Below are 20,389 nucleotides of genomic sequence, written 5' to 3'. Positions count from 1 at the left end.
GTATTAACATATTTAGAAACTTTGTCTGATAAAGAATTTACAGTAGAAAAGGAAGGTTTTATTTGAAAATCAAAAGTTTCTATATTTTCAAGACTTTTGTTGAATAGTAAGTATAATATACATAATTACAAAAATCAGATTTTGTATAACTGCATTATTTAAGAAAGAAAAGGCACGTGTATACTTAGTGAATCGCTATTTTATATTGTTTATAATACTTGAAATAAATTGATATAAATTAATACATTATAGAAAATTATCATACCTAAAAGATCAAATGTTTTTAATTCAACAGAGGACGTCGAAATATATTTTTGGTACAATAATTAGCATTGGCGTATAAAATAAAATGTCAACAAGACCAAGTAAGTGAACTTCGTTGATTTAACAATGGACATGTCACTGATTCAGATAGGCTGGATGCCAAAATGTTATTGGATCTGTCCGAATATAGTTGGGTTGTAATATAATTCAATATGTTCCATTTTGACGAATATATTAAAATAAAATACCATTAGAAAAATTTGAGTGACTGTTTTTAAATTTATAATATTGTTATTTCATAGAAAAATTATTTTTACAAAACATATTGATTTTCATTTCACAATTGTTATTTCAAGATTGTAGGGTGATGTTCACTTATATATGTAATGAAAAATTGTACAATGAGTTCTAATATATTTGAAATGTCAGAACATTATAAGTTATTATCATATTGATACCTAAATGTACATAGGTGAAAACTCAATTATTAGGGTATTCCAATATTTTGAACTCCTTCGCTGTATCATATTAATGTATTTACTTTGCCATAATCATAAATTAAATAATATATATCATTAATTTATGATCATTGTCTTTTGTATTTTTAATAATTGATTAAAAATAAATATATTATGTGAAGGATATATTTTAATGGTATTTCGACGAGGCGATAACAAACCAGTAACTACGTATTAAAATAGTATAATATAGTCATCCAATAAAAATCGATTTTCATACGATTAGTTATTCATTATTTAATAATCCATTACAGAATAACGTCTCTTCTCACCCAATACCACACGCACATCTTGGATTAAGACCTATAAATACATTTCAACATGACTATACGATTCTCTATAGTTTAAGTAAAAACAAAAAATGTCAAACGATGTGCCGATGTAATATAATAAATATGCGGAGTGGCGTACAATACGATATTGTGTGATTCAAAGGCGTTGAACAGTTCAGACAATGCTGCATAACCGGCAAAAGCGGACATCAGGTCGTTCCTACGGACAAGCCCCACCGCATTTCTAACTCAAAGTCACGGACAGCCCTTGTTCCCTTTGCACCCAAATTTATAGTACTTAAGAGTTCCCAAATTTGCACTGCATAGTAAAATGTGAATTTTGATTTTATACAGCTATGTATATTTAATTAACACGGTAATATAATATAGTTAATAATTTATTGTAATAATAATATTAATATATTATTACGTTTGATAAAGTTTGTCAGCTTTTGAAAATACGTTTTCATAGACATACCTACTATAAATGTTTGCACCCAAATTAAAGTGTATTATTATTCCAATTAATTCGTATTGAATATTTAAAATTCCAATATAAATAATTGTAAAGTGATAAAATGTTATGCAATTAGATAAAATAAAAAACAAACTTAACAAAAAAGAACAAACAATGTTTGTTATAAAAATAACATGGTCACGCACTTAGGACACAGTGCTTTTTTGTTCGTCGTTATATGGGTCGTTGGTGCATAATAATGAGATTCGGTATTAAAAAAAAGTTTTCAACTAAGATAACAATATTTGTTATAAATATATGCTTACATAAAGGTCCTGCACAGAGCGATCATCCCTCCAGCGTGTTCCTCCTTAAATACATTACCCGTGTATAATACGTATACCTAGAATTTTTTTAAGCACATTGTAACCATATTTCATTATGCTTAAACCATATATGTATAACATTTTTATTTTCGACATTTGTATGACGTATACTTAAAAATGTAGAGAAAATTATTTTTTAATATTTTCATAAGGTATTTAGGCTTTGGCGATTAACTGACTGTTATATTACTTTTTTATTTATCGGTACTTTACAAAATTATATATACACTACATAATATACATATACAGTAAATTTTAAACAATTATCGTAAAAATACGTCCTAGCGGCTAGTACGAGAAATCCGCGTGAATATGCATATTATAGAATTTTTTTGATGTGTGCCAAATTTTCAAAGTTACCATAAAATATGGTATTTGAAAGCAACTGTAGTCCATGGAAGAATTAAAAACAAAAACGGTGGATCTACTTGACGCGTTATTGGCATTTGAACACTTGAATCTTCTGCTTTTAAAAGAATATAAGACACGTATGCTGAAATTTGTGAATAAGTGCAGAGATCATAAAGAAGGATAGCATTTTAATTAAATTGTGAAATTAAAAAGGATGCATTTACTCTACAAAAATCATATTTTAAGTAGCCACATCTCGTATAATGGGAATTTTTAACGACATAACACGTGTTGTCTCATATCAATATCCAGGTTATTATTTTTGACAATATTGATCGTCGGAATTTGATAAACTATTATTTATAAATTTTAACTATATAGTTTCAATATAACTATTATAAAACTAATAGATATTGTAAAGAATTTTTCTTTACCTCATGTTTAACATAACACAATAATGAGATTAAAACGAGTCTAAATGCTCTATGAACGAGACAAAAAGTGTTTTATTCGAAATTATTCTGTACAAGGGGATAATATGATGCTCAAAAACTGTGAGTAAATGGTTACCCTATATACGTTTATTTACGATAAAAACTACAATGGTATATACATTATTGGTAATAATTGTATAAATTATGTTAATAATTGCAAATAATGAAATAACGAAAAACAGTTTATTGATTTTATATATTTTAGCGACAATATAAATATAATACAACATTGAAAAACGTAACATTACAATAAAAAAAAAAACCATTTCTTTGAATATGACCTATAAAAATTGAATTTGGTAATGTTACTTTATTATTATTCTTCAAAGTATGTTCGTAATGTTGCGATAAAAATCGAGTGGTTGATTTGGGTTAAGAGAAGTAAATATAAACGTTAGTTTGTATTACACGTGCTTTGAAATACTAGATACAAATAATCCAAATGAAATTATTACTGGGAAATCGCGGGTAAACAATATTTACACACTAACCGTTTTTAAACCAAATGAAGATTTTATGACGTACATTTGGACAAGAAAACCATTGATAATGTTAAAGGGGCTATAAACGTTATGGATACTTTGAGAGTTAACTGATCTCGAAGCCCAAGTATAGAAAACTAAATAGCTATTTGAACACGAAATCTGTATACGCTTAGGGCTTCAATTTGAAACACAAACATTTAAAAATGGAAGTGTATGTGAAAACTAAAATAGAATTTAATTAGTTTTTTTTAGAACCATTATTGAAATAAAAATAAAAATATAATATAAAACTCTTTATTGGACTATTATTTATATTTAAAAATCACAAATATAAAATTACAGTAATCTATTGTGATCGATAATTGAACGTTTCGTAAGTAGTGATTATATGTATAAAAATGTATATGTTATTAAAAGTTTTATATTTACATTTTCAATGAAGAATACATTTATACACACATCATCGAACTTAAGATTAGGTATTGTAAATTTATATTTATTCACGAATATCAAATTTTACAAAAATGTAATATATTTTAAATTATTTTTTATTTATTTGTATTTTTAGTTGTATTTAGTTAATTTTATATTTTTTATTATTTATTATAATATCTTAAACATAACATAATTTTTTTTTTAATTCAAACTAGTTGGTAACTATTTTAATACTCTCAGGCCCATTCACGGGTTGTGCCAAAATATTCTTAATACCACCTTAATGTCCAAATGGAGAAAGGCGCTCATTTTTTATTTCATGATTTAACACTTAATTTAATATTTTAGGCTATAAATTATCCTGAAATTATTTCTCTTATTTATTTCAAAATAAATGCCCTTAATACAAGAGATCCAAAACATTTTACCCAATTTTCTCCAGTAAAAATGTTAGCTTTAACTAGACTAAACTAATCTTTAAACGACCACATGCAATGAATTTGTTTTAGATTATTTTTAGCTGTACTTAACTTTTTCTATATGTTAATTATTAATATGCACCTATTGTATGACAAAACTTGACCGTCACTGTCCGTAAATTTGAATAAATGATTAAATAATATAACAGGTGCAGTAATTAGTAAAAGCCAAAAGGTATGAGATAGTCATCACGCTTACCGGTGGTGATGCTGCCGATGAGGGTGAACGGCACGCAGACGACGATGACCAGCAGATCGGCAACGGCTAGGTTGACGATGAATATGTTGGTGGGCGACGACTGCATCCTCACGTTCTTGTACACCACCAGCACCACAGACATGTTACCCACAAAGCCCACGACAAACACGGCCGTGTACGCGATGCAAAACAGCACCGTCACCTCGGGCGAGTACCTCATCCGGTACTTTTGCCATGGCCAATTGTCCAGCGCACCATACTCCCACAGCCCGCTGCCGCTCTGGTTGGCGTCCCTGCTGACATTGTTAAATTACGGACATTACAAGTGCGTACAATAATAATAATTATAATATCGTACAGTTTTCCAGTCGAGTGGCCTGACGATGATTATTATTATTATTTTTTAATGGTAAATATTAAATACATTTCATAATTTATTTTTATTCCTGAATAAGGTTGTTAGACAACTAAATAATAATTATTATTATATACTCATGCATTTTAAGTCATAGCTAAGGTACCGTGGAAGCTGTTGCATTTATTTTTCAACTATTATTTACACATTTTGAACGTCATTTTTATTGATAAATACTATTCAATAACTTTAATAATATACTATATAGTATAATTTAGTATAATTTAAGTATAAAGTATAATTTTATTATGAGCGCACATGGAATATTATGACCATTATTACCGAAGTGATAATAAAACGTGTTCAAATATTGAGGTATTGTAATAAGACAGAATAATAGTAATAATAATTAACAGAAATTGTTTTAATGCCATAGAAGTCATGATCATCAACGAGTTAATACCACAGATTTTATAAGTCCGTGCTTAATACTTTCGATGTTAACTATGACACGCAATACATATTGATATCATAAACAATAATTATGTTAAAAAGAAATTCAATGTCCATGTTTTTGTGAAAAATTCCACATAAAATATTTTAAATTTCAAACCCTAGAATATTTATTACAATCAAGCATTAGTGTCTAAAAATAGTTACTACATTAAATTTATAACTAAACATTTAATGTAAACCTGCTCTCTTACTGAGTCTAATCGAATATTACTGAACTTTATTGAAAAGTATTATTGGATAACTTCAATTGAACAAAATCTTATCTGGTGTGAATTATGTTGTCGTTCACAATTAAAATATATATATATGTGCTCATCAAATAAATCAGGTGTCTTCTAAAGAAGACGTTCCACAGTTATTTATACGTTTCTAACATAAAGTACATGTATATAGCTTGGAAAAAGTACGTACAGATAGATGGCAAAGCAAACAATATAAAAACTGAAGAAAAAACCAGCGCAGCTGTTATATTTATTTTCTTATTTACTTTAACTCGATATTTTAACTAAGCCAACTTAAAAGTATTTTTTTTTCATTAGTTGACTCAATAAAAAAAAAAATATACGTCAATACTTTATAAATAAGAAACAATATGAGAGTACATATACGTCCGGAACTAAAAAATAAATAAATAATTAGGCAAAATATTAAAATGTTGACTATGTAAGCTAGAAATTGATATAATTTATAATATTATATTATATTGATGTATCATAAACAATATGAACATTTTGAAAAAAAATGATTAAAACTACGGTGTCAATATAAAAATACAATACATTTGAGTTAGATGAAATCATGAACAATAGTCCGCCAGTAAATAGTAGTCTCTGAAAATCTAATAACCCTGACCTACATCATTTTTTATAAAAATTCATGTTTAGATAAGGTATAATATTATAAGTAAAATCTCAAAGGTCAAAGAGTACTTAAAATTATATGCATTTATGCATTGAATAGGTACATTGAAATATACTCCTAATATTATACGAGTATTCTTTTAAAATTTTAAATAAATAGGCAAAAATAATATGATCTTATAAAAAAATATTGCATAGCTACCGTTTCTTTAATATAGAATAAAAACATTAATTTTTGGTTAACATCTAAAATGGTAAATAACATTTTTGATCATAAATATCAACATGATAATTAACATGTAATTTAAAAAAATATGTTTTGTATATGTAATATATAGTTCAAAACCAGCCATACTTTTTAAAATGTACATCTTCCAAAAAACATATAACTACATATATAGCTATATACTATAATACATAGGTTTACGAATCATACATTTCTATATAAAATTTTTTATTTATTTGTTTTTGAAGATTTTATCAATATACATAAAAAATATTCAAGTATAAAATAAAATAAACAACTCATTAACAAACTATGATTAAATATGCGATTCATTAAATATTCTATTATTCCTAATATATTACATTTTTAATTTTTACTATAATTTTGTTTCTATATGTTAATGTATATAAATATGTATATATATATATTAGATTATTTTGATCTGGCCTATATTTTATAATCCCATATAACTGTAAAAAACTGAACTGTATTTATGTATTTTATTTTGTCTTATACATAAATAAAAAACATTGTTTTTCATAAATGAAAAACATGAACGAAATTAAACATATGTATAATTTCATTTAGAGATTGATTTAAGTTAAAATAACAGTTAGTGTAAATATGTTAAATTAAAATTACACTTAATGTATATAAGTGTAAATTGATTTTTTTTGAATTGTTGTACTATATTTTGTCGCATACTTTAAAATCTAAAAATCATAGTAATTATCCAATAGACGTAAAAACTTTGGAAAATACGACAGAATCAGGACTCTTAAAGTTGCCAATCGTTAATGTATTATATGCGTCCAGTTATTTACCGTATAAGAAAAAAAAATCACTAATGCTTCAAGTGTTTTGAAGGGTTCGTGACCCGGAAAGGTTTTCAGGATATTTTAAGCTAGTGGTCGTTAAATGGCAATTAGCCCCAAAAAGAACGTAATAATTCGTCTCAATTAAGAGGTAATTTTTTATTTTTTTTAAATTTTTCATTGTCTTAAGCTTTATAAAATTCAAAATGAATTATTTTGGTAATAATATTCGTGTATTGTTTATAATCTCTGAAGCAATATTACTATTTTTATGTTTCCTTAAAATCTTTTTACTGACATACATTTATTAAATTAAAACAACTAAAATAATTACGTTTATGCATCTATATACAACAGTAAATTAAAAAATAAATTTGTTCATTAATTTTAATAATATACATAATAAATAATAATTATGATATTCTATGAAAATTAAAACTGCTTAACGTAAATTATTCAAAATCAATACAATACAATCATTGGGCAAGGAATATTCGATTTTACATATTATTAATAACAAAATGGTTAATTATATTGTACTTGTATGTACAATTTATACATAGTTTAATGTATTATTGTGTCTCGTATTATATATTATAATTAATATCATTTAAATAGCAATAATTCAGATGAAAAATATGTAGGTGTATACTTTGATCACAATCATTAGAATATTGAGCAATTTCAGCGGTCAACATAAGGACGACAGTACATGAATACGAAATAGGTATAATAAATAATTTCATTTCCTAAAAGGGATTTCGAACGTGTACAATTGAATACGGTAACCTAATAATTGAAAATGGAAACCCTTATTATTTATCCCTAGGGTGCGGTGCGTAGCCTATAGTGGACACCACTGAAAATCATGGAAAAAATCTATTATTCCAAGTAAATTTTTGAAAGTCTGTATATCCGTTGTTCTGATGTGAAGATAACAGAACAACCAACTGAAACCAAAGTTATGATAAATAACTAAAATATAATTAAGAACTTATATACGAATAGTTATTTTTGATAATTGAAAAATGATAATATCCAATACCTTGAACAACTAAATATGAATTTGATACGATTGAAATCAAGCAGTTAGTGAAATATAATATCTTATCCAAAATCAAAATATAATATTATCTGAAATAAATTGTATCAAAAAATTGTATTTTAAAATATGAAACATTATTTGACTGAAAAATATCAAGACAATAAAGTGTAACACTAATTTTACAGTTTGTTTTTACAAACATAGTCAGTATAAAAATGAACATAGGTAATGTATCACAACTCGGAGCAATCGCATTTATTTTTATCAATTTAAAATAATATCTCAATTGAATATTATATTCCATTCTATTTTTCTATCACTTCAATATTATTTATCTACAGAAAACTATTTACTCGACAAACTATAAGAATACGAGCATCACATACATACATTTCGATGGCAGGTAATATGTATGAAGTAGGTGTACATTAATTGGATACAAATTATATTAATCGCACTACGCAAGACTGCTTTGTGTAATCATGATTGTCTTTGAAGTGAAATTTAAAATGTTCTACCAATACTTTCATACTGTCATTATAAACACGCAGCACATATACCAATTACACTCATTACAGATATTATTGTAGCATGGCGTGTTTTAAGAAAAATCGAATCCGTGGATATGATTTGAATATGTAATAATTATTGCTTGGTTATTACATATTCAAAGCATAAATAATATAGCTATATGTAGTAACTAGTATAACATTCACCATCGATTTTTGTATAAAAACCTATTCGTCTGCTACTTAATAATTTAAAATTTCGGTTAAAATAATATACATAATTATATGCAAGAATATCTGCAGTGTTAAAATAACTTGTGATATAGATAACGTATACTGATTGATTCATTGAGCACGTCCATATACTTTTCTTTTCAATAATTCAGAAATTAAAAATTTTATTTTTAGGGTTTTTAAATAAGTTTATTTAAATATCATGAGCAAATTGACTATAACACCAAAATATGAAAATGCTCATAGCTTGTTTAAAAATTAAAATTTCGTAAAAACCGACGACAGATAACAGATAATGTTTTACATTTAAGTTTGATAATGAGTCGATTTGCTCTAACATAACAACATGACATAAGTTATACTGCAAGCATATCTGCTATGTTGTCCGTTTATTATACGAAAACGACATACGAGTATGTAGGTGTGGCACTGCATGCCATTTCTTAAGTATACTTGAAATTCTAAAAATGATATTTTTGAGTAATTCTATTATCGAATAAAAAAATATGAAGTATACTTGGCAAATCACTTTGTATACATTATTTCATATATCCATCTTTAAATTCAATATTATGCAATCATTATATTTATTGTTTTTAAACACATTTTAGATTTATATATAATATATAATTTATATAAATCATTAGTGTAACGATATTAAACAATTATCGTGATTTCTTATAAACACATTATATTGGAAGTAAATATAATAAATAAATAAATCAAAACATTTTTTTTTTATCGTTTGTATGGATATTATAAAGTAATAATTCGTCATTGGATTCATGCTATATTTTTTAAAAAAACATGTACTATTAATAAATTATATTAAAAACTAATTCTATTATCAATATTTACAGTACATTAAAACAATGAAATATTGTTTTATGATCTGTCACATATTGTATGTGTGGGTTATTAAAATTGGCACATTTCTACTTTCTACAGATAGATTTAGTGATACCTTGCGGGTATCTCATGTTCTGTACGTCTCCTTAAAAACAATTATGTATATTTTAATTTCAATAAAAAAAAAAAAGTGGAAGATTTATAATATGTTACAATATTATATAATTAAATTAAAATAGCTTTTAATGAAACGAATGTTAGAATAATTTGATGACTTAAAAGAAATATTCTAGAATTTAATTGAAAAAACGATGAATTATATCATGTATAATAATATATTAAATTGATAAAAACAAAATTAAATAAACAATTTAGCATTTAATAATAGTGTTATTTTAAGTTCATCGCAATATCATTATATGCATTTTAATAAATTAACAAATCATTTTATTTTATATTTCAAAAAACGAGAATAAATATATTTAGACTACATTTTTAATTCAAATAATAACATTGTTTTAAGAAAAAACCATGAGATAGTTCTTTAAGTTCTTTTATACATTTGATCATAGTACTAATAATACGGTTGTATAAAATATACAATTGGTTCAAATCTAAAATAATTATTTTATCAATACAATGAAGGGATTTCCATAAAATAATATAAAAAGAAACATTTAAATAACAAATTATAAAAATAAAAATGTAACATACCTAAAATTCCATAATGCACTTACTTTAATTTATATTTAATCACTGAATTACCATGTATAATATTTACAGAATAACTTAAATGACATGTTATATAATATAAAACAATATTGATTTTTTTTTTTAAGACAAATATGTTTTTCAAATAATAATTAATTTTATAAAATAATAGAATATTAAGTTCTTAATGTTTTTTTATATACCTAATACGGGGTGATCAAATTGTTTTTTTAAGTCGGTACATTTACGAAAAATATTTTAAAGAGCAATTGTTGGTATGCCTAAGGTCACCGTATACACTATTGTAATGTATGCACTCTAGTTGCAGTCTAGTGTATTATCTACACACTTAAGTGTTCTTATTGTCATAGAATATTAGAACATTGTTGTACTCAGTAACTATAAACCACTCGGGTGGAAAAAAAGTAATTTCACAAAATAAAACACACGATTCTGTAGTTAAAACCACAAATTAAAAAAAAATAATAATAATAATTCAACATTAAAATTATATAATATGTCAAATGTAACATCTATTATTATTATTATTTATTTAATAGAAGTTTATTGGATTAATAATGATTTTTTTTACCTAACTTCACACGATTTAAAATATTCATATATGTTTAATAGTATATTTAAACACCACTGTAGCTGTTTAGATAAATACAAAGATCGATGTGGCATGCATGCATCATAATAAATTCATAATCATAATATAAATATTATTGTTAACTGTTGATCATACCTATACAATAATTAATAATATTTAAATAAACGTTATTTTAAATAATTTATAGACAATATCTTATTAAGAATTGTATTGTTTTAATTTATATTATATGATGATGTATAATAATTTATAATATAATTTATATCTATTAAAATTAATCAACAGGATAATCAAATAATTTTCTACTTAAATGTACTTATTTAAAACGATGTAGGAAAATATAATATTATTTAAAAAAAAAAGAATAATAATAATAAACTATTACTTTTAATCCGTTATTTCATATTATATATTTTGTTGGGTATGTATAATCTTTAATGCTATATGATTACGATTAACAACACCAAAAATCGACAAATTCAGTCTGTGGCAGACTATAGTTAGTATAAAAATATTACCGTAGGGATTTAATTTGTTTTTTCTTAATTATTATTATTACTCAATTTACCAAGTTTATGTAATATAAATTCGTCGTGTCGTGTATACCTAAATAGTAACATTAAAAGATTATTATATCCATAAAAAAAACCTGGAAAGTTATTTTAATAGTTCTAGTTATTATTAACATTTCAAAGTTATATCCAATGTACATATAAAAAAAAAATCCATTACTAAGGAGTTTGGGTGAACTAATCGCATATATTAGATCAAAATTTGATCAATATTTTTGGCCATTTTGCTGTATGTATAAAATGATACCTCATTATGCGAATGTATACTTTGATCTTATATAAATATGATGAAATTATCGAATTACAATGATTTCACTTTTATCTATTATTACGAAAGTCTGTTTTTAATTGTACAATAAAGTGTAGTATTGAGTTAAGAAGTCAAGTTTAAAAAAATATTTCGTCAAGAATTTAGAAAAAAATAAAATACGTTTTCGTTAAGCACCTGACATACGTGCATGTGATAAGGCAATAACAAGGTATTAATTATTTTTGAGTACATAGAAATATTATTATTGTAGTATGGGTAGTGTTGAACAGTCAGATGGTAGATACATTTATAAAACCACCTAACATGGTATGAATATTATGACGTGTCCTAATAATTCATACAACCGAGTTGGCCTTGTCGGATAAGAAAATATTACGTTATGCTTGTACACGTTTTAGGTGTGAACGATAATATTAAATTTATCGTAGGTATATATAATATCTATCATCATCGACGGGACAATTGAAATAAATCCAATCCCGAAGTAATTTTCCCAAAGGCACAATACGCCGTGTCGTTTACGTACGTCAATATATATATATATAATGTATTGACGTACGCGAAAAAAATGTCAGTATAAACACACACACGCGTAAACCATTTATAAAATGTTTTAATGGGTTTTTTTTTTTTTTTGCGAGCTTTTGTCACTATACAAAATATACACGGCCGTGAATATAATGCACGACATAAAAATAATAACCAAGGAATTTCCATGAGCTTTTTGTGGATAAAAAAACAATACCAGACAAAGGAATTATATCTTCTTTGCATCTTTTAAAGAAATTCAATAGATCTAAAAATCCTGGCAGCTCACGTTTTTCATTTAGCGCTCGCAGAAATAATTACCGAGATTAGTTAAAACATTATCATAAAAATCTTTAGCGTGATTACAGACAATGTAAAACGGTACTTATTTCGATCTCACGCCATAGAATTCAATCAATACTGATCAAAGCCATAAATTAGGTGGTTATAGTATTAAAATATAAGTCGCTTAACGAAACGTTGGCTACAATAAGTCATCACTTCAAGAAGATACAGCAGGTAAGTATAATGTAAGTTAAGTTGTTCAGTGCCTCACTCTCACCAACCAGTTTTTAACTTACATTTTTTTTTCAATTTTTAAAATTATATTTCTTTTCTTTTGCATTTTAATCTCAACGGAGAACCTTAGCATTTTAAATTATTTTGAGCTGATCTCGAGAAATGTTTTCTTTAGTTCTAATTTTGCTTGTTTATTTGTTTTTATTGTTATAATTTACTTGAGTAGTCGAGTAGAAGAGCTGATGAGATTCAAAAGTTTTAGTAGCCTTATTTATCGATTGTATATTGTATCTAGTTAGCAGTTTCAAAAAGATAATTTTTTCTAAGTAGTTTTCACAAGAGTAGGTATATAACTATATAATATAAGGAATAACTAGTTACTTGTACTACGAAAACTTTTTTATGAAATCAATGATATTATTATGGACGTTTTGATTTTCATAATGACTACTATTTATTGAGATAAGTTACAAATTATAAAATATAAATTAATTATATTGGTTAATAATTTTAAATACAACTTTAAATAACTAGATTTGGTTTTAGGTGCTAAGTCTCACGTTTAACTAGACTGTTGTAATTTAAAAAATTTAAATAATGTTTTGAAAATGCATGTTCTGGAACGACGAACTTTAGACGCATTCGTATATTAATTTCACGCTATGATTTTCAGTCAAAAGACAACAAAAACATTGGTTGAGTATCAAAAAAGAAAATGGAACTAGCCGATTTTACAGTAATGACTAAGAGGTAGCTATAGTTATATTTAAAAGTGACCCGCAACAAACAAAAAATGTCATTTCTGTCAGATACAGGCATGGAAATCCTTTTGAAAATAGTGTATAGGTTATAATATATACAGTTCAACTTGCGTTTGGTACGGATTTTCATCGTCACTGTGAGTCACAAACCCGTTCCAAAGAATGTATTCATGCAAACCTGCGGAAGATACTTTGAGTGAAATTTCCCACACAACTGTCGATATTAATTTACAACTTCAATATTACACCTGTGCTGAATCTTTTTTATAGCTGTTCACAATAATATGAACTTGATGGAATTCAAATTCTAAATCGGTAAACGGCTATAAAACATTTTATATTATATTATATTTTCGGTAAACATTCAATGTTTGATTTATATTAAAAACGATTTTAAATAAAATAACGTTAATTATTATTTATTAATTTGTAGAATAAGAAAAAAACCAAATACAACGCATAATATTAATATCATAGTGTTATAATCATCGGAGATCCGAAATGGTTTGACTTTCGTTCCATTTGAATGTTTGTTCTAAAACGTAGTATCGGTATGTACAGATTACCACCTCCTCATAATTTTGAAATTTGTAACTAAAATCATAATATCAATAATATTTTAAATAGTAATTTTTTATTTGTACACTTTTGTATTTTATTGAAAATTAGAATCAAAATGAATCAGTTAAGTGATTGTATTATTTGAGGGTGGGGGCGTTGCTATTAAAATACGTTACACACCAAAACCATACTTTTGAAATAATATCTCTGTGTCCACTTAAATCATACATGAAATATAGTATATAAATAACAATTTCGTTTCCATAAAAATTAAAAATTATTAATAGGTACCTTTATAATTGGCATGTAAAGTAAAAACATCATAACTCAATGCTCAAGGGAGATGAACGTAAATCTAAACTATCAGACATTTTGAGTGATTGAAAGACCAACAACATTTTATTATAATACCTACATTGTCAGTATGTGAGAGATTTCACGTGAATGATTTATTTTCCTTTTAGTTAGGTATGGAAAATTTCAATTTAATATTTGAATCTCGTGCTTCAACAGTATACAGCTAAATTTTTTATTTCGTGACATTTCACTACCTTTTCATAAAATCATAGTTTCGGAATAAATAAAAACATTTTGTATTTCCACTTGACAATATTTTCAATTTGTATTCAACGTATGAACGTGCAAATACATATTTTATTTAAATAACAATAATAATAATTACGACGAATTTTTTTACAGTTTCCTTTCGAATTTTTATATTTTTTTTTATCTAATACTTTCTTACATTTATTCCAACTTATTCTTCTACTGAGCTACATTAATGGATACAATATAGCATCAGATAAATATTATTTGATTTATCAATTTAAAATCACACTGCAGCTATAACTAAATTCTAATATAATATTATTATTATTAACAAAATAACAACACATAAAAGAAAAATTATGAATTGTAAATAATAATTGTACGTTTTAAATTGTGAGTGAAGCAAAAAATGTATTGGTTTTACAATATTTTGTGTTTTGTATTTTTATTTTTTGCATCTTTCGTCGTAATTTTGAGCAATAAAAAGCAATTTTGAACGTAGTTTTTTCAAGTAGAAAATTTGAACTAGTTGGTGCTTTAGCAAGTCAAAAGTAAAATTCTCGGTACTTTTCTTAATTATCAAACTAATACAAAATTAAAGCTAATACAAATGAATGAAAATGGACATATTGACGCAACGCTAATATTTGATAAAATCGATTTTAAATTATTTCGTTATAAATTTTAAATCAAATAATATTAAATTACTAAGTAGTCCCACTTTTTAATTTTTACCATTACGTAGCTATAATATTTCTAACTTAACACAGTGATATTTTTAAAATAATAGTGAAACCTACATATAATTAATGTAAATAGGTAAATAAACTATGTTTAGAAATAATATATATAAGTGACCGTCTACATTCAGAATTATTATTCGTATTCAATGATACATTATTTAATATAAGTCTAGTTTAGCCAATCGACAAATTAAATCATTAGAACTAGATACATTCATATTACTTATATTTTGCAACCAAATGCCTCCCTCAATTCTTCTTTTATAATTTTTATACTTATTTGATTGAATACGCCGTAAATCTATATTTAACTCAATGATTATAATTTATAACACAACCAATACCTTCCTCACATGTTGTAAACTGTAATTTATTTATAATTTTTAAATACATCAACCATGGATTATAGTATAGCTAGATATTTTTGATATGTTGTTAAATGTATAGCTTTAATAAACTTATTAGAATGAACTTATATGAATATATGATAATTATACTGATCCTTAAATAAGTTAATTTTTAATATTCAATAATTACTACAATACATCGATATTATTAAAATCTATTCCAAATTTAAATTGATTATGCATACATATATTTTGTACGCAGTACATAGTATGACTCACATAATAATTAATTAATAATAATGATATATTATGACAGTGATGGGTAACTGGCGGCCTGTGGGCCGCATCCGGCCGCAAATCTTTTTTTACCTGGCCCATGCTGCATTTTCAAATGACTTTATTAAGTTTTATTATATTTATAAAATCGATGTAATGTTTATCATACAACATAGATATTTAATACAAACGAAGTTATTTTTTATGCTGTAAAAACGCAATTGAACCATTTGTTGGTTTCAAAAAAATTTCATCAGTTCTCATTGGCCCGCTTGATTTTAAAGCTCTAAAAATTGTCCAGCTAGTGACTTTAAGTTGCTTATCCCTGTTATTTGATATACCTTATGTCTATGTTTTCTCGGTTGTTATTTATTATTTATGACACAAAAACGAAAATTATAATTATCAAATTTACACAATGAAACTTAGTGGAAAAACGAGATTAGCGTTTATTTTTCACAGTGAATACAGAACATTAAATGTTTTATTAAACAATTCAATAAACTATTATTTTATTTAAAATAATTTTTTTAAATTAATTCACATAATTTTTATAATTTATAAATAAAATGTTTAATATTATCACAATCAAGAAAATTTTAATTACTTTCTAATATTTTTATCACAGCTAGATTAGTTTAAAAAGGTGTGATATTATATTTTTTCTTTGAAACAATTCCATCGTAAAATAATGACAATATATATATATATATATATGTTTTTTAAACGCACACTAAAAAATTACCAATAATCTACCTAATTACAAAAGTCTGTACACTTCATTTAGAAAAGTTTTATAAAAATAATTTCTTAGTATATATAATTATATAACTATAATAAAACATTATCGCTTAATATAATTTTATATTATATATTAAGTTATATACTTTTTATATTACATTAATTATGTTAAATATCATCTTTTTTTTTTATTATTTTCAATTCATTATAAATACGATAAAATTAAGAATGTGATCATAGAATTATGTGATCAATTTATAAAACACGGGTTGATAATTTTTTTTAAACTATTAACAAATTGCCATCCATTATTTAAACTTTGAACCTTATGATCCTAACCACAAGTAGTTATTTTGGAAAATGTAGTAAAATTTAGATACAAAATGCATTAACTAAATTAATTCAATTTCGTGGTGAATGTTTGAGATTTTGGTACGCAGTAGATTAATTCGTTAGTGTCTTCTCACTAAAACATAATTTGCCTCTAAGGTATTTTCGGAATTTAAATGTGTCTAGCTTTTAACTTATCTTAATTTTATTTTCTCCAGTACAAATTCTGACAAGTACGTGATTGGTATGTACGAGGTCACGTATTGATTATTTTGATTAGACTTTCAAGTTTTCAATTCGTTTAAATTAGAGTATGATTGAATTAAATTAGACAAAACAACACATTATTTAACAACCTGGATTTATTTTCTTGTATTCGTAAAATACTACTGTAAAAATCATACAAATTATCTATGTTTAATAAAATATGTTATAAAGTTATAAATTGATCAAAATCTTCTCAGAGCGAGTGAAAAGCAATTTGATTTAAAGAAAAAAAATAATGTTTTACTTTTACATAATATTTAGTGAGACACTGAAACTCAAAATAGTAAATATTAATAAATCAATAAATCAATTTTATTTTTATTTTTATTTAAAAATGTTATCGATCATTACATTTTAAAATTAAATGGTTTATTTTAAAAATAACACGTATCTAACACTTTCTTAAAAAAATAGCATGTAAATCATGTAAACAGATTATATTTCAGTATGCGTTTTGAATTCATATATCTCAGATAACTGGATTTAATTATATTAAACAAAATTATAATGTATCTTTTTATATATGATTGCAAAATGAACCTACAAATATTGAAATATGTATAAGTTATTAAATTTGTTTGTACAAGAAAAAGCATCATTAAATTATTTTAAATGTCATTATAACCCAAGAAGAAAATTAAGAACATAAAATTGACATATATTTTATACTTAAATATTTACAGTAATATGTTAAATATATTATTTATATTACATATTTGCAGTAAAGAAACCAAATTTATTTAAAAACAATTTGTAAATTTGTAAATGTATATATTTATTTTTATGTTGATAAAACTCTTATTTTTAATTAGAAATATAATTTTTGATTCATAAATACATTTATTTTTATTTTTTTTTAATCTTTATAACTAGAACAAAATATTAGCTCTTATAAAATTAATTAGAAACTAAAACACAAATTCCACATTTAATATAAAAGTACAGTGTAACGATTGTATATTTACCACTGCGTTTAGAAATAAAAGTACAAAACGAGTTACGAGTATATTATTTTATTTTACCTAACAAAGTAGAACTATTAAGCCGAATGTGTATAGAATATACAAATCATTTGTTAGCCGTTAAAAAATTCATTGCCGTAAATAAATTATAGCCGAATGTAGCCGGGGATACAAAATTTATAAGGTATACCGTATACCGTACCGGTCGATACCTACTATTATATTCAATATTCATAGAAATATTGTATGTTATGTATTTTGATATGTATACTATATTTCTTTTATTTATTATCTGATTATAAATTGTCTAAGTATTATTATTAAACACTAGATTCGATATTACATCTATTTTTATTTTCATAAAACCATTTTAAAGGATATATTTTATCCCGGGTATTAATAGGTAACTAAAAAACTATTTTCATTTCAATTTTTAACAATAAGTACATTGATTTAAAAAAAAATATATCTAAAGAATAAATAACTATACATATTTTCGAGCGTGTGTTTATTGTAAACATCGGCATACACAAATCCATGCGGTCCACGGTCCATACATGGACACATCACGCATGGTATATATTTTTTTATAACTACAATTTAATATTTCGCATTTTTCGAGTCAATAAATCATTCAACGTTTTCAATATAATATAATATATCTACACGACGTATTGTGGGGTTTTTATATTAATTTATATTATCATTATACATTCTACCCGTAGTCGGTCTACACTATATCGTCATGCATCTGTAAAAAACTAACGACATTACCGCGGTATATAAAGCTGGTAATATGGACGTACCTCGGAAACTCCATATATATATTATATAAATATATATATATATATATGCGTGTATACGTGTATGTGCTTATATATTATATATTCAACGTAGTTAGTGTAATATAATATTTAAACGACACGCTCTCGTCCGTCGATAGCCGACCCGGCCGACCGCGACAAGTCGACAAAGCGAGTGCGAAACGGTGTAATATTATTTTACAATAATATTATATACCTAAACGTTGTGACGTGCGAGTTTTATCGTACCGCGAAAATATCAATAAACGATTTATCATTTTTATTATCGTAAACTGTCCTCCGGAGAAAGACTATTACGACGTTGGTGCGGGGGAAAAACGGCCGAGAAAAAAAACCGCGACTCATCGGCGGCGACGAGTTTCGCGGCGGTCGTCAACAAGTGGCAACTGGACGGTCGTGCAGGTGACGGCGGTGACGACGGTGACGACGGCGGTGACGGCGGTGACAGAGCGACTACGCGTTTCGGACACCGCGGAAGACCGGCGGCGGCGAGATGTCGCATGGTTCCGCGATCCGGAAGACGACGAAACGGGAAGTAACGCGATAACGGTGCGACGGCGACTCGCGACCGGTGCGGTGTGCGTGCGCGCGGCGAAACGGCCCCCAGCTGTCTGCGGGTACAGCGCGCCGTATCCCGTGTTATTATTATTATTATTATTTTCGTACAGCGCGTGGCGGCGTGCGTTGTATAGGGTGATTTGCCTACATAGTGTGTTCGCCCCGACTTTTTCTTTTGATATAACGCGGTTGTTTAAATTCTTATTTTTGGAATTTATTTAAAAAACATACGTATAGACCATATTTTCGAGATTTTTTTCTATACTTCTACCACCCGATGAGTGCTCTGAAGTGTTCTGAAGCACTCGTGTTTTACTCCGAACAGAATAATTAGAAATGGTTATGTTCAATTTAAAAAAAAAGAAACCCCTTTTAATTTAACTGTAGGTATATTATTATGTTATTATTCGCAATATCAATATTATTATAGAAAAGTATAAGGTTTCTGCTAATATAATTTTGAAAAAGAATATAATAAGAAACCTCGCAAAACGATGAAAAAAATAT

The 20,389-nt window shown here is 25.8% G+C and overlaps 1 protein-coding gene across 2 annotated transcripts in view; it reads right to left on the bottom strand.

Annotated features, from left to right (window-relative positions):
- The window catches only part of LOC132917185 (neuropeptide SIFamide receptor-like), a 50,964-nt gene extending 31,044 nt beyond the window's left edge, over nucleotides 1–19,920 (bottom strand). Inside the window, exons 1-2 of one of the 2 annotated variants that reach the window (XM_060977800.1) lie at nucleotides 19,307–19,920; nucleotides 4,341–4,636 (exon numbers count right to left, since the gene is read on the bottom strand). In XM_060977800.1, coding sequence (XP_060833783.1) covers nucleotides 4,341–4,636; nucleotides 19,307–19,320 — 310 coding nt within the window. In that variant the 5' untranslated portion in view covers nucleotides 19,321–19,920. The remainder of the gene's footprint in view (nucleotides 1–4,340; nucleotides 4,637–19,306) is intronic. The other variant, XM_060977801.1, reaches the window with a different exon arrangement.
- Between the last annotated feature and the right edge of the window lie 469 nt (nucleotides 19,921–20,389).

The sequence above is a fragment of the Rhopalosiphum padi genome, chromosome 1 (assembly GCF_020882245.1).
Source record: "Rhopalosiphum padi isolate XX-2018 chromosome 1, ASM2088224v1, whole genome shotgun sequence".
NCBI classification, from domain to species: Eukaryota; Metazoa; Arthropoda; class Insecta; order Hemiptera; family Aphididae; genus Rhopalosiphum; species Rhopalosiphum padi.
Note: the sequence above shows the minus strand (reverse complement) of the source record. Positions and strands in the feature narration are given on the sequence as shown.